The following is a 15153-nucleotide window of genomic DNA, read 5'->3' on the forward strand; positions in this document are numbered from 1 at the left end:
CTGGAGTGCTGGGATCATAGGCATACATCACTACACTTGGCTTGTTTCTTTCTGGGGAGGCGGTGCTGAGGACAGCTGCTAGGCAAGCGCTGTCAGTGAGCCAGATACTCACCAGGACAGCAGACACCTTTCAGGGCTTTGGAGGCTGATGTCTGCATGGTTGTACAAGCTCTGAGGGACTGGACGAGGATTTCCTTATGGGAGGGCATAACTTAGGCTGTAAGAGAAGCTACACTTTGGGGCTGGCTGTTCCTTCCATAGGAGGCCACTGAGAAGCTTCAGCCAGACTTGGGGCAGAGGGCTCTATGGCAGGACAAGGGTGGACATCTGAGGGGTTCTCCATGAGTGGAAACTGGATAGAACACAGGTGGCAGGATCTACAGCACCCTGTGGAGACCCCGCCAATGTGATCCTCAGCACCTGCTTCTTCCCAGGCCTGGGTGATGTGCTTTGACACTCATTTCAGCCTTGGTGTCAACCAAGCATTATTTCTCGTGGACCCCAGAGGAGGGTGCTAGAGGATGGAAAAGTGAAGCCAGGCTGACTCTTCACTAGATGGACCAGCAGCGCATCCCATGCAGTCTGGGACACCCAGATCAGATCCACGCTTAGCTCATTATTCTGAAATGCTAAGACAAAGGTGGCTGCAGATGTACAAGGGAGCCTGAGCTGTGGCTTCTTGCTGGCAGGGTGGAGGAGCCTGGCTCCCAAGGCCCAGGGCTAAGAACATCCCCTGGACCTCTAACTCATCCATTGCCATCATACTCTGGCCCCAAGACCCACAGGCTACCTCTTCTTCCAGGGACTCCTTTCCCCCCTCACTGTCAGATGGGTAATGTTCCAATTTCATACCCAGGTTTGTGGGAGTCACACATCTCCCAAAGGCATGGATACCTAATCATCATGCTTATGAACCAAAAAGGATCCTAGGGACTCCCGATGAATCTTTGGTGATGGCAGTTCACCCTGTAGTCACAAACAGGTTCTCTCTCACACCCTGGCCTCTGCCAAAAGGCAGACTGGCATCCATCAGTGCTCCAGGGGTTATGTACAAAGAAGAAAGATCTCACCCACCATGACAGTTCCAGTTCTGACTGTCGCCACCACACGAAGGAAGAACTCTGAAACACCCATACCCATCACAACCTCAAAATTTTATTATCAACAGCTCACGTTCACGTTCCTATGAAGTCCAGCTAGTGAAGAGGGAGATGGGAGATGCAGGGGCCGACTGAGCCACTTGCTGAGATGGTCCTGTAGAACCCACAATGCCTGCTGGGCAAGCAGGGGTCTAAGGGATCCCAGGGTCCACACAATGGAAGTGACCAATGCACACAGGATCTTCATGCATGCAGAACCACAGAGCACACATGGGATCCCCTAACACATTCAGAACTACAGGATCTCCAACTGTCTCCATTTTCTGTCGATGTGGGTTTTTCTTGTGCCTGATTCAGTTTCTAACGACCAGTGCTCCTGCAGGAGCATGTCTATCTACCAGGAACTGGAGCACAGTTGTGCTCTGCATTCAGGAAAGGCAAGGCCAGTTGCTATAAAAGCTGCTTCTGCTGTTTGTTCAGGGAAGAGACCATGGCCAAACATGTCAAGCGAGAGGTACACCTCTGCTACTCAGTCAGACACACATGTGTGTGTACATGGTGGTGGCAGTGGGATTGAGCATGAGGTGCAGTCACATGTTATGACACACCTAGGCCTGACTCAGACCTAGTGTTCAACTCTGTCATTCCCCACTGGCACAAAGACAAACCCTGAGCTGAGTATGAGGTCAAATATGGGTAACACACAGATCAGATGGTCCTGGTCCTAGGGATGCTGGCTGATTCATGCAGCGTGGCCATGGAAGGTTCCTGTCTATGCTGGCCCTTGAGGCACAGCATCCTAGCAGTGGGGGCTAACTCTGTAGTGTGAACTCATGGGTGTTAGTCTCCCAGCGAGAGGTGTCTTTGTCCAGCATGCTTCGTTCTGTGAAGGTCACATGGCCATCTGCATCCACAAGGATGATGGTGTTGGTTCTGAAAGAAAGCATCCTTTAGTCCCAGCTCCACCTTTCAGAGCCACAGCTAGGACCAGACCTGAGGCACCAAGGGTAGGCCCATCACACCTAGGGCCTGAGCTAGCTGCTCAGCTTTGCCTTCAAGTCAGTTAAATAACAGCCTCAACTTTGAGGACATGAGGGGCTCATGAGGGGCATCTGGGCTCCCTGGCCAGCCTCATAATGGGTGAGTCCTGTTACCTCTGCTCTAAAACACCCCAGCTTGGCCTGACCTTTTTTCATAGCAAGAACCAATTCACTACATCCCTCACAGGGTTGTAGAGCTGACTCCCCACCACCCCACTGCCAGTACACCAGGTTCCCAGACACCAGGCCATATTTGGCTCTCCAAGAGGTTAGGCTCTCAACTACTTGGAGCACATGACCTGTTTATCTAGAAAAATCCTTCTTGTGTCCTTCCTCCTCCACTGGCCCAGGCTAAGTCATCCAGCTCACTTTCTTTTAGTCCCACCCTATGGTGGCTTCTCATGTGTGAGCTCCTGCCCTTCACGTAGGGTGGGTACACATAGGAAAGACCAGCCCAGAGCTGCCACTCCAGCATGTCGAGCACAGGCTTTGGAGAATCAGTGCCAGGGCAGCTGTCCGCCAGCATCTGCCAGCAGGAACATTCCAAATGCCTCTCTGGCTCCTTTGAACAGGTGCGGTAGGCAGGAGTCCCACCTAGGACCCAATGACAGCTTCAGGAGGCCAGAGCTCTGACCCACCTGACCCCATGGGCACATAAACTATAGGACCTGCTCAACCTGCAGTGAAATCTGGAGAAGACAGATTCTGAAACGCACTCAACCGGGAGGTGCCTGTCCCCGGCCAGCTGTGTTGGGGGGCCACCCAATGGGAAGGGGATATGCCCAGCAGTCCAACCCTGATCACCTGGTGCCGTAGGTGGCGCAGCGCACACACACAGCTGCATACTTGCTCAGTATTGGCTGTACATACTCCTGGCCCTGGTCCTCAATGGCTGGGTCTGGCAGCTGTCTAGAAGGACAGAGGGCCAGAGAGGCTGTTAGTCCCCTTACGGCCTGTGTTAGACCCTGTGTTGAGCCCTGTTTGCCACGCTGGCAGCCTGAGGTTCCCGGGGAGGCCTTGGCCTTAAAAGGCTTGTTTATAACTTTCCTACTTGGCTGCTTCCACTTTGTCAGCATCCCACTGTATCACTTATGACTCCATCACTAAGCCGAGGCATCGAGATGGCACATGCACTCCACTGTCTCTCAGCAGTACCCTGTGGGCATCAGTCCATAGACAAGAGCCTCCTTAAGCCCTGAGACTCGCCAGCCAGCACAGTGTGCACCATGGCTATAGTTACCGCTAAGAACAGCCAGAGCCACAACTGGCCGCCTCAAATGATTGAGGACCGTGTGGACACATGGCTGAGCGAAACCCAGCACTGCCCCACAAAAGAGCAGCTGATGCTGAGGCTGGAGACTGATGCTATGGTTCTGGGCAGAAAGTGGCCAAGCTTACAGGAGAATGGGAAGATGCATGAGTCTGTGAAGGAACAAATGCCAGGACTTTTGGCTGGGATGGCAGAAGCCCAAGTGCCCAGAGTCTAAGGGTGCTCCATGAAGAGGTCCATGGGCACAGAAGAGAGTGTGTGGGGGTCCGTTCCTTCCAGGGACAGATGTGTGTACACCTAATGCTTAGCTCCAAGGTGACTGGAGGCAGGACGTAGCAAACAGTGTCAAGCTCTAGGCCTGCTGACTAGCTTCTGGCTTCTCTGGCTCTTCTCCCTAAGGTTTGCTGAGTAGCTAGAACCTTCTAGAATATCACACTAGCCCTCTTTGTGTAGAGGGAGATCAGACCTCAGAGAACACCAAGTCCTCCAGAGCATGGGCCCCTAGCTTCACCGTCTCTCATTATCCAGGGCCCCACTGGAAACCCAGACTGCATCCCAAGAGGAATAGGTTTGAGTCTTAAGGAAGCAGAGGATAACAGTTCAGGCAGGCTCTCCTGCAGCTGGGAAGCCACCCTGCTCATCTTCACAGGCCTTCTAGGTAGCAAATTCTGCCTTCCTTCCTGCCCTAGACCCGTGTGGCTGCCCCAGGGGGACTTGCTCACTTACGCCTCCTCATTGTTGAGTACATCTAGGAGATGGGAGACAAGGGCGTCCTTAGGGAGGGCCTCGCTCTGCTCCACCACTTCCATGAAGAGTTGTTTGCCGAAGCACAGCTTCCTCCAGGGCGTCTCCAGCAGGGCATTGCTTAGCCCATAGGTTCCTGCAGGAAGAAGGTCAGCCCCGCCATGTGGAGGCCCCAGGTGTCTGGGGGAGATGGCTTACAGTCAAGCATCCTGACAAGCCACCAGTGGAAGCTGAATCTGACTGGGTCCCGCTGAGGCCCTGGAAGATCACTCTGGCTCTGTTGGAGCCTCCAAGGCCAAGCTGTCAGCTCTAGTGTCACTGATTCCTCTTTCTGAAGTAGCTTGAAGACCATTCTATAATGGTGCTGGGTGACTGGGTAGTCACAAAGATTGGAGTTGGACCTGACCTCACATCCTATGCAAAAATAACTCAAGACCAGCAAGATGGCTCCATGGGTAAAGGCACCTGCCATCAAGCCTGAGGACCTGAGTTCAAGCTTGGGATCTATGTGATGGAAGCAGAGAACTACAGCTGCTGACTTGTCCTCCGACCTCCACGTGTGAGCCGAGGAATGGCCATGCAGGCAGGTACACATACACACACACACACACACACACACACACACACACACACACACACACATACCAAATACATGTTTGAGGCAAATTTGTTTACATGAGACTCACGTCTCCAAAAACCAAACCAAAAAAACAAACAAACAAACAAACAAACAAACAAACAAAAAAACAGAGCAGCTTTAGGATCAAGCGTGGTGGCATGTATCTATAATTCTAGAACTCAGGAGGCTGAGGCAGGATTGTGGCAAGTTTGAGGCCAGCCTACATAGCAAGGTTCAGGCCAGCCTTGGTTAGAGTAAGACTGTGTCCCAAAGTGAACATGTGGGCACACACACATATACACACACACACACAAAGTAAATACATTTAAAAAAGAAAAAGCTTCATGATCTTAGATTAAGCAATGATTTATTAGGTAAGACAATAAAAGCATAAGCAATAGCAAGATAAATGACACTTCATGTAAATTTAAAGTTATGCATTTCAAAAAAAAAGTGCCAAAGAAGTTCAATAAAACAGAAAATGGGAAAGGGTTTTTGTGAGTTAGATATATGATGAGATTTGTAGATTATGTAGAAAGAACAAAAATTTTAAATGGATAGACCACACATGTTTCCTGTTTTTTTTTTTTTTGTTTTTTTTTTTTGTTTTTTGAGACAGGGTTTCTCTGTGTAGCTTTGCGCCTTTCCTGGGACTCACTCTGTAGACCAGGCTGGCCTCGAACTCACAGAGATCCGCCTGGCTCTGCCTCCCGAGTGCTGGGATTAAAGGCGTGCGCCACCACCGCCTGGCTGGATAGACCACACATGTATCCCAAGGTTCAGTCGGTGGCAGTGGGAAGACCAGGAGTTTAATGCCATCCTTGGATATATACTGAGCTGTAGTCTGGCTAGCCTGGGATCATGAGTCCCCACCACACCCCTAACCCCTCGCCCCTGCCTAAAAGAAAGAAAAGAGGTGGCAGGTAATAATGTCAGAGACAGAGAGCTTTGCAGGTATGCCAGTGGCCTTGGGCTTGATTCACCAGCACCTCAAGCTGGGGAGGGGGAGACAGAGGGCTGGGGATATAGCTCAGTGGCACAGAATGTGCTCAGCATGCTTAAGGGCCTGGGTTCCATCCCTAGAACTCTCTCCCCCTAAAGAAAGAGAACAACAAGTCTTGGTGAGCGTTCAGGAAAACAGGAACTTTCATAAACCGCTGGCAGAAATGTAAAATGTGCAAACGCTTTGGCAAACCACGTGGAAGTCCCTCAAAAGGCTCTAAGTGGAGAGAGATGTGATGGGCCAGTGAGAGGCTCAGGGGTAAAGGTATTGAAAACATCAGGATAAGTGAGTCAGATTAGAAGCCAGCTTCCTCCACCACATGGTGAAATGTTCAGAATGCTTAACCCCCAAGAGATAGGAGGTAAGTAGGAGTGGTTGCAGATGGGTCTGGGGTTTTTTGGTGGACGATAAAAAAATTTTGGAATTACCTGGAGCTTCCTATGTTTACCAGGCTGGCTTTGAACTCATAGAGATCTGCCAGCCTCTGCCTCCTAAGTGCTGGTATTAAAGGTGTACATACCATGCCCAGCTCATCATTTGTTTACTTTATTAATTTACTTGGTTTATTAAGATAGAATCTTACTATGTAACCCTTGCTGGCCCGAAACTCACTGTATAGATCAAGTTATTCTTGAACTCAGATCTGCCTGCCTCTGCCTCCCAAGTGCTGGGATTAAAGATGTGTGCCACCACCACCCGGCTTCACATCTGATTGTAAATGGAGTCCAGACTGACCTCAAACTATGATCCTTCTGCCTCAGCTTCCCAGGTACTGGATTACAGATGTGCACTACTCATAGCTTCCATGAAACACCTTCCTTCCACCTGTCATGGAGTCCTGGCTGGCTTTGAACTTACTCTGCATATCAGCTGGCCTTGAAATTACTATCTTTTTGCCTTTACCTCTCTAGTGCTGGGATTATAGGCTTTTGCCACCACAGCTGGCTGTGTGATAGACTTTAAATGACAGCATGTGAGACTCATCTTGATGAAGGTTTGGCTTTTGGGGACAGGGCCCCACTCTGCAGCACAGGCTGGCTTGGCACTCATTATGTAGTCATAACTGGATTTGAACTCAGGGCAATTCTCCTGCTTAAAAGTGGAGGGCTGAGGTTTTACTAAGAGTGTGTTCAGTAGGTGGGAGGGCCCGGATCCAGTTCTCAACACTAGGAGAAGGGGACACAGATGGAGTAGGGCACTCAGGGATAAATCATGATGTAGATGGAAAGAATTTCCATAAAGACCCAGCAGAAAGTAAGCTGCAGTCGGGAGTTTTCAGCTCTGAGAACAGTAGGACTCATGCCCTTGCCCCCAGCTGCTCTCCCAGAGGCCTTTGGGCTGCTGGGCTGGTATGAGGCAGAGTTCAGTGGATCTGCAGACCCCAAGAAGCTGAAATGAAGGGGCTCTGAGGCAAACAGAATGCAAGACCTGGCAGGAGATGAACTCACTTGACTCTGCCTAAACTCAGGACTTCAAGGCATCAACTGGTTCTTGGGAGTGCAACTGGACCTGTCCTGGGCTTGTACGGGAAGGGGAGGACCACGCCACCAAGGACAGCTAGGGCGGCACAGCTGGAGTGTCCACAGCTGGCCGAGAGCCCTGGGTGAGGAACGTGCAGGAGACTAGTGGAGTGACTAGAAGCCACACTCTAGGTTCAGCTCTAGGATCTCACCAGCCCACGGCATCCTGGCCTGGACATACCCCAGCAAATCGGGGGAGCTCTGGAGCTTTCTGGCCCACCTGGGGCTCAAACAGCCCCAGAAAGTCACGAAAAGCTGAAGCCAGCCTTAGTGTGAACTAATGGGTGTATGAGTTCTGTTATGAAGCAGGCCAGGACTACAAACCCCACCATTATCCATGGAGCTAATAGCACAGGCAGGACAGGGCTACTCAGCTATCCTGGGGGCTGCTCCCCACTTCCCTTGGGCTCCACCCGGAACACAACATTTTGGGCCTACCAATGGTCCTCAGTGGGAAGGGGTGACATGTGTCCTACAACCTCATTTGGAAACCCAGGCCAGCTGCCTAAGAAAGACTCCATGATTTGGGGGCGCAGAAGCTGTATTATGAGTGAAAAGTGTCACACAGAGGTGGGATATGGGTGCTGCTGAGGACACTGACTCTCTCCAGTGGCTAGTTGTAGGGACCAGAGTCAGTGTCCAAGGCCCACAGACCCAAGACGTTACCAGCAAGGGTTGCTCACAGGCTGTGAATGAGGGAGAAAACAGCTGGCCCCAGCTGAGTTCGCCCTGGGCTGGGCTGCACCCATCTGTGCTGTTTCCCACGGGTCCTGCTCAGTCTTGGCACCAGACCTGGGACAAGATACAGACTTCCCTTCTTTCAGAGTGGCATATAGGGCCGTGTGTGTGTGTGTGTGTGTGTGTGTGTGTGTGTGTGTGTGTGTGTACACGCGAGGGGGAGAGGAAAGGGAGGAGAGAGAGAGTCAGCTGAGAGTGGAGGCAGGCAACTGGTAGACGAGGCTTCCCAGAAATCACAACACTCAAGGAAGAAAGGGACAGCAGGCCCAGTTGCAGAAGCTACAGCCTGGGCATAGGTGTGGTGAGAGAAGGGCACCCAGGGGACGTGGGACAAGTATGGGCACTAGGTGTAGGAGGTATGCATATGAGAGGAGCTGAAGTGTGTGATATGTACGTGTATCATCAAAGGGGCCTGGGGAAGACCCTGGGTGGTGACCCCTGTGAGCTGCTAGCTGAGCTGTGGGGGCTAGGGCAGAGGTCCAGAGCAGGTCAGCATCTCCCAGTGCAGGAAAAGCCCATGGGAGCATATATGCAGATGTGGGCAGGTGCAGGCCCCAGTCCTGTACAGACTAGATAAGACACACAAAAAGCCAAGTACCAGGAGAGTAACAACAGCCTGGACTCTGAGAAGCACATGGTGTTCCCACACAGGAGCAGCCCCCACCCTGTCTGGACACCAAAGCAGGCTCACCTGGTGTCAGGACAACAGGCTCAGGCTCCCCCCGGTTTCCATAGTAGCAAACGACATCTCCTTTTGTTGTGCTGTGAATGGAAACCAAAAGCCAGAGAAAGTTAATGGGAGCCACAAGCACCCATTCCCAGCATTTCCCAGTGGTCTCATGGCCCTGCCTCTAGCCCAGGCTAGTGACCAGCACAAGGACAATGGCCCACTTTCGCCCAGCTTAGGGCCTGGAAAACTGAGCCAGAGACACCAGGCCCTGTCTATTCTCATAGGTACACTCCTGGTTCACCACTGCAACTAGCAAGGAGGAAACAGAATGTACAAGTTCCTCCTGCTTCTCTGAATGTTTCCTGGCACGGACATGGACATGGTGTGATAACTGCATCCCACCCCCACCACTTCCAGTGGGTCACAGCTGCCACCACACGGGTAATCTCTAAGTGCTTCTGAACAAAGTGGCAAAGACTGTTTTCTCCGACTTTAGCATTTCACAACTATTCACAAGGCTGTAACTGCTGAAGATGCCCTAGTTCCTCCACTCAGCTGTAACTCAGAAGTGACTGAAATACCTTCCAAATGGACAAACACAGACAGGGTGGCTTTGGTTACTGAGCTGATTCCTCTTGTTCCACATGGACACCAGGCATGACTTGCCCCCATACCCAGCAGCCCCCAGTCCAGGTTCTCATCCCTTTCACATTCCTCCTCACTCTAGTCCTTGCAACTTTTAAAGATGTTTAGCTAATAAATTTTGATCATTTTGTTTGTGGGAAATTTTTTCTCTCTGATTTTTTTTTGCGTAAGGACCCATGGAAATGAACACCCCTGTCAGGGTGTCCAAGTGTGTGGGGTGTCCAGGTGTCTATGACCAAGTCAAATCTCTCTCTAATCTAGGCCTTGGTTTCATTTTCTCTCTCTCTCTCTCTCTCTCTCTCTCTCTCTCTCTCTCTCTCTCTCTCTCTCTCTCTCTCTCTCTCTCTCTCTAAGATTCACTGTTAATAGCTTGGTACTGGTATAAAAACCGATACACAGACCAATGGAATTGAATTGAAGACCCTGACATTAATCCATGCACATATGAACACCTGATATTTGACAAAGAAGCCCAAACTATACAATGGAAAAAACAAAGTATCCTCAACAAATGGTGCTGGCATAATTGGATGTCAATATGTAAAAGATTACAGATAGATCCATATCCGTCACCATGCACAAAACTCAAGTCCAAGTAGATCAAAGACTTCAACATAAATCCAGTTACACTAAACTTAATAGAAGAGAAAGTAGGAAGTACTCTTGAATGCATTGGCACAGGAGATCACTTCTTAAATATAACACCAGCAGCAGAAACACTGAGCACAGCAATAAATGGGACCTCTTGAAACTGAGAAGCTTTTGTAGGACAAAAGACATGGTCAATAAGACAAAAAGACAGCCTACAGAATGGGAAAAGACCTTTACCAACCCCACATCTGACAGAGGGCTGATCTCCAAAGTATATAAAGAACTCAAGAAACTAGACATCAAAATACTGAACAATCCAATTAAAAAATGGGCTAAAGAGCTAGACAGAGAAGTCTCAAAAGAAGAATCACAAATGGCTGAAAGACATTTAAAGAAATGCTCAACATCCTTAATCATCAGAGAAATGCAAATCAAAACGACTCCTAGAGACCACCTTACACCTGTCAGAATGGCTAAGATCAAAAACACTAATGACAGTCTATGTTGGAGAGGATGTGGAGCAAGGGGAACACTCCTCCACTGTTGGTGGGAATGCAAACTTGTACAACCAGTGTGGAAATCAGTATGGCGGTTTCTCAGAAAATTGGGAATCGATCTACCTCAAGACCCAGCCATACCACTCTTGGGCATATACCCAAGGAATGCTGGATCACACCACAAAGATACGTGCTCAACTATGTTCATAGCAGCATTATTCATAATAGCCAGAACCTGGAAACAACCTAGATGCCCATCAACTGAAGAATGGATTAAGAAAATGTGGTACATATACACAATGGAGTACTACTCAGCAGAGAAAAACAATGATATCATGAAATTTGCAGGCAAATGGATGGAACTAGAAAATATCATCCTGAGTGAGGTAACCCAGACTCAGAAGGACAAACACGGTATGTGCTCACTCATAAGTGGATACTAGATATAAAGCAAAGGACAATCAGACTGCAACCCACAGAACCAGGGAGGCTATATAGCAGGGGGGACCCTAGGATGACTGTGGCTTATAATAAGTTTTGGTTTTACTCAATTACTGGGCAAGCCTCAATGAAACACTTCACTATTAGGATAAGAATTTATACTGTATCAATCTGATAATAGAAAAAAAAGATTCACTGTTATTTTTGATCGTATGTGTATGGGTACCTGTGGAGGCCAGAGACAGAGGGCCCCTGGAGCTAGAGTTGCAGGAGCCATTTGACACAGATGCTGGGAACTGAACTCCAGTCCTCTGCAAACACTGTATGCACTCTTACCCCCTGAGCCACCTCTCCAGCCTCAGGTCTTGGTTGCTTGTTTTGAGACAAGGCCTCACTAGAGTCCTAGCTGGTCTTCAACTCTTTATGTAGAACAACTAGCCTTGAACAACGCCCCCCAGACCTGCCTGTCTCTGGGTCCCAAGTGCTGGAGTAAAGGTGTGCAGCACCACGCCCAGCTTAGACCTTGGTTCATCAGTACCCAACTGCTACCCTGCAGCCTCAGCGGTCATCAGCAGCCTGACTTGTGGGAATGCTCTTTAGCTGAACTCTGACCTTGAAGGGTCTATAGCAAGGAAGGCTGCTCAGATCTCCAGAGGCCCAACTGCAGAAGCCACTGTGTATCTGGCTAGGGAACAGTGGAAGATACTGTGTATCTGGCTAGGGAACAGTGGAAGGTACTGTGTATCGGCCCAGAGAAGAGCAGCTGAAGCCACTATGTATTGGCCCAGAGAATAGCATAAGCGACTGTGTATCGGCCCAGAGAAGAGCAGAAGCCACTGTGTATCGGCCCAGAGAAGAGCAGCCTTGTTTCCACCCGTTTGACACAGCTACTGAGCAACCATTCCTGCCCGCATCAGAGCCATGGCTCTGGTCTCTTGGGGCTGGATCAGACACACATGAACTATTACTGAAAATGCACACATAGCTCCATGGAGAGGAGAGCAAGCATAGGTTTATGGTCCCCAGGAGCCCCCAAAGTGAGAAAGGAGGATGGCAGCATGCTCTTCCAGCTCCCACTCCAGTCCTTCTTCCTGACCATTGCACCTCACTCAGCTTCCACATCGAGTCAACCTATCCATGTAGTCCTGGAACGACACAGGACACACCATACACAATGGATGTTCAAGACATGCTAGGCCTAGGGCTCACCGATGGACCTACCCCTGTGGGAGCTCAGGACAGACATCTGGGTATAGGATGACAGCAACTTCCCTCAGGAGGAAACCCCCAGCTAATCGCATTCACTGACATCAGGGATAAAAGGAGGTAAGGATATTTAACTCACTGAAAGGCCAAGCCTATCAAATGTGTTCCGACAGCCACATCTCCAATATGAGAAGCACCTGCGAGCTCCAGTACCCAGTCAAGACTGATGCCAGCTGTTATGAAGCATCCCCACAGGAGGGGATGGCTGCCCAGCCAGAGCCACCCCAAGCAAGAGGCCACTGCCCGCGCCCAACTGCAATTCTGTCACTGCAGGGAGCCAGCAACCTCACACTGTCTCAAGAAGCCCTGACAGGCAGGGCTTGCCAAGCACCCCTCAAGTGATGTCCTGGGAAAGGCCACCAAGTTGACTGGGGCAGGGAGCTGGACACAGAAGTGCTGAAGACCTGGCTTCCAAGGCAGACCCACCTCAGGTCAGCTGCTATGAGGTTAAAGCCGTTGTACAGGTGGCCCTCCGTAGAGACTTTCTTCAGGTAGGACAGGCTGTCCATGTCACTGGTCAGAAAGTGAGTCACGAGTTCACCTGTACGCAGGGCACACACATCAATAGTTAAGGCAGTAGGTATGAGTCCCGTCCTGGGGAAGACTGAAGTGGGCCTCAGGGAGGACATAAGAAGAGGGGTCAGCCAGGTGGTGGTGGCGCACGCCTTTAATCCCAGCACTCAGGAGGCAGAGGCAGGCAGATCTCTCTGAGTTCAAGGCCAGCCTGGTCTACAGAGCGAGATCCAGGACAAGCACCAAAATAACACGAAGAAACCCTGTCTCAAAAAACAAAAAAAGAAAGAAAGAAAGAAAGAAAGAAAGTAAGAAAGAAAGAAAGAAAGAAAGAAAGAAGAAACTCATAACTGGAGAGAAGGCTCCGCGGTTAAGAGCCTGAGTTCAATCCCAGCACCCACATGGCATCTTATAACCGTCTATAATGGGATCCAATGTCCTCTTCTGGCACGCGGGCATACATGCAGACAGAGCACTCATATATATAAAATACACAAATAAATAATCTCTAAAAAATAAAAGAAAGGTGAAACTCAACAGCCTGGGGACAATGACGCAGGGCAGGGAGTCATAAGCCTGGCGGACACTTCCTGGCATAATCACATTGGCAACGCTTGCCATTTCTCTTCTGTAGCCCTTCTTCCTGTCACTGCCGTGTGAAGGGCACATGAAGGGCGTCGGGCTCACAAGCAGAAGCCCTGGCAGGGTGCCTGCCTTCCTCCCAGCACCAGTGAGATCTGCCCACCTCCACTGCCCTGCCAGGCTTGCCTTCCCAGGCCCCACCCAACCCCACAGATCCCATACCTCTACCACGGGCGTCCGGCTCTTGCCGGGGCTGCAGGTAGTTGGTGAGCGCCCCCAGCTTCCCACGTGTGCTGATGCCAAGCCATGTTCCTCCTGCCTTGCCTTCCTCCATGTCGAGCCCTAGAGCAGATGACAGCATTACCACCAGCCAACTTCCCGTGACGAGTCCCCTTGGTCCTCTCTGCCCAGTCCTCAGGAGGCATGCTCCATAGCTCTGCCGGGACATACAGCTCCTCATAGGGTTGATGCTGCTGCCACCAGGTCCCACACTAGGTTGTACAGGCCCTGTGAGCCATAGGAGAGGAGCTGGGACGTATGGCCCAGGTGTGAGTATGTGAGAGAGAGACCCCAGACAACAGAAGTGTTCTGGCCAGACTATTAGGTCACTGCACTCAAAGTCAAGTAAAATGAGTTATTAAGCTGTCCTATGAGAAAGTATGTTTATAAGAGTGTGTATGTGGAATCTAAATGTGTTATTTGCACACCTGTGTGTCCTGGTACATGTACCTGTGCCCAAGTGGGGGCTACAGGAAGACAACAGATGTTTGCTCTACCACTCTCCACCTTAACCCTTATAACAGCATCTCTCACTAAGTCTGGAACTAGGCTGGGGACCAGCAAGCCTCAGAGGTCCTGTTTCTGCCCTCTACAGCCCTAGGTTGTAGGCACACAGGCCATGCTGGTGGGTGCTAGGATTTGAACTCAGATCCTCCTGTGAGTACTTTTACCTGACGAGGCATCTCCCTAACCCTAAAATGTCATTTGTTTGAACAAAAATCAATTATAACAGAAAAAGAAATATAAAATGTAAATGCAGGAAAGAAAACAAAACTCTGTGGTGGGGAGCAGACTCACACACATAGAAAAGCCCAAACAAACCCAAGGCAACCCACTAGAACCAGCACATAAGTGGGCTAGATAACTAGAGAAGGGGGGGTTGGCTGGGGGTTTAGCTCGGTGGTAAAGCGCTTGCCTAGCAAGCGCAAGGCCCTGGGTTCAGTCCTCAGCTCCGGAAAAAAAAAAAAAAAGACAAAAAAAAAAAAAAAAAAAAAAAAAAAAAAAAAAAAAAAAAAAAAAAGAGAACTAGAGAAAGAACATTTACTTGTTCACTTATTTATTATGTTCCGAGTCAAGGTGTAATGTAGCTCAGGCTGGCTTTGAATTCACTATGTAGCTGAGGCTAGCCTTGAACATCTGATTCCTGCCTCAACCTTCGTGCTGAGATTACAGCACCTACCACCTGTGCTTGGTCCAGGCCACGCTCGCTCAGCAACTCTACCAACCGAGCCGCCTCCCTGGCCCTACTTTGTTTTTGTTAAGTCGAAGTCTCACAATACAGCCTAGAAGGCCTTGACTGGGAGCTCAGGGTGACACTCCTGCCTCAGATCCCAAAGTTTTGGAATTAGAGGGCTGGCAACATCACCATGCCTGGCTTAGAAAATGAAAATTTAAATATAGCATTTAAAACAGTATTGAAAACACTTAGAGCCCTGAACTGTTGGGCTCAAAAGTGTGACTACTGTGCTCAGCTCAAAATAACAGTAACAGAGACTGGTCCTGGCTCCCAGACACACACATCAGTGTGCCACAGAGGCCAGCGCAGACCCAACATGTACGCACAACTGATTTCAATAAACAATACTGTAATCATGAGGAGGAGAAATCTCAGTCCTTACCTCATATCAGGCACAA

At 49.9% G+C, this 15153-nt stretch overlaps 1 protein-coding gene and 1 non-coding gene across 4 annotated transcripts in view; both read right to left on the reverse strand.

Annotated features, from left to right (window-relative positions):
* Positions 1-822: 822 nt before the first annotated feature.
* Positions 823-925, reverse strand: LOC131923031 (small nucleolar RNA U13). The gene has a single exon (XR_009382485.1). It is a non-coding gene; the product is annotated as a small nucleolar RNA U13 (small nucleolar RNA).
* A 217-nt stretch (positions 926-1142) lies between these two features.
* The window catches only part of Tango2 (transport and golgi organization 2 homolog), a 51218-nt gene continuing 37207 nt past the window's right edge, over positions 1143-15153 (reverse strand). For all 3 annotated transcript variants that reach the window (XM_059277367.1, XM_059277366.1, XM_059277368.1), the window contains exons 4-9: positions 13462-13581; positions 12571-12685; positions 8726-8796; positions 4137-4290; positions 2945-3049; positions 1143-2033 (exon numbers count right to left, since the gene is read on the reverse strand). In XM_059277367.1, the coding sequence (XP_059133350.1) occupies positions 1913-2033; positions 2945-3049; positions 4137-4290; positions 8726-8796; positions 12571-12685; positions 13462-13581 (686 nt within the window). In that variant the 3' untranslated portion in view covers positions 1143-1912. The remainder of the gene's footprint in view (positions 2034-2944; positions 3050-4136; positions 4291-8725; positions 8797-12570; positions 12686-13461; positions 13582-15153) is intronic.

This window comes from Peromyscus eremicus, chromosome 12 (assembly GCF_949786415.1).
Source record: "Peromyscus eremicus chromosome 12, PerEre_H2_v1, whole genome shotgun sequence".
NCBI lineage: Eukaryota > Metazoa > Chordata > Mammalia > Rodentia > Cricetidae > Peromyscus > Peromyscus eremicus.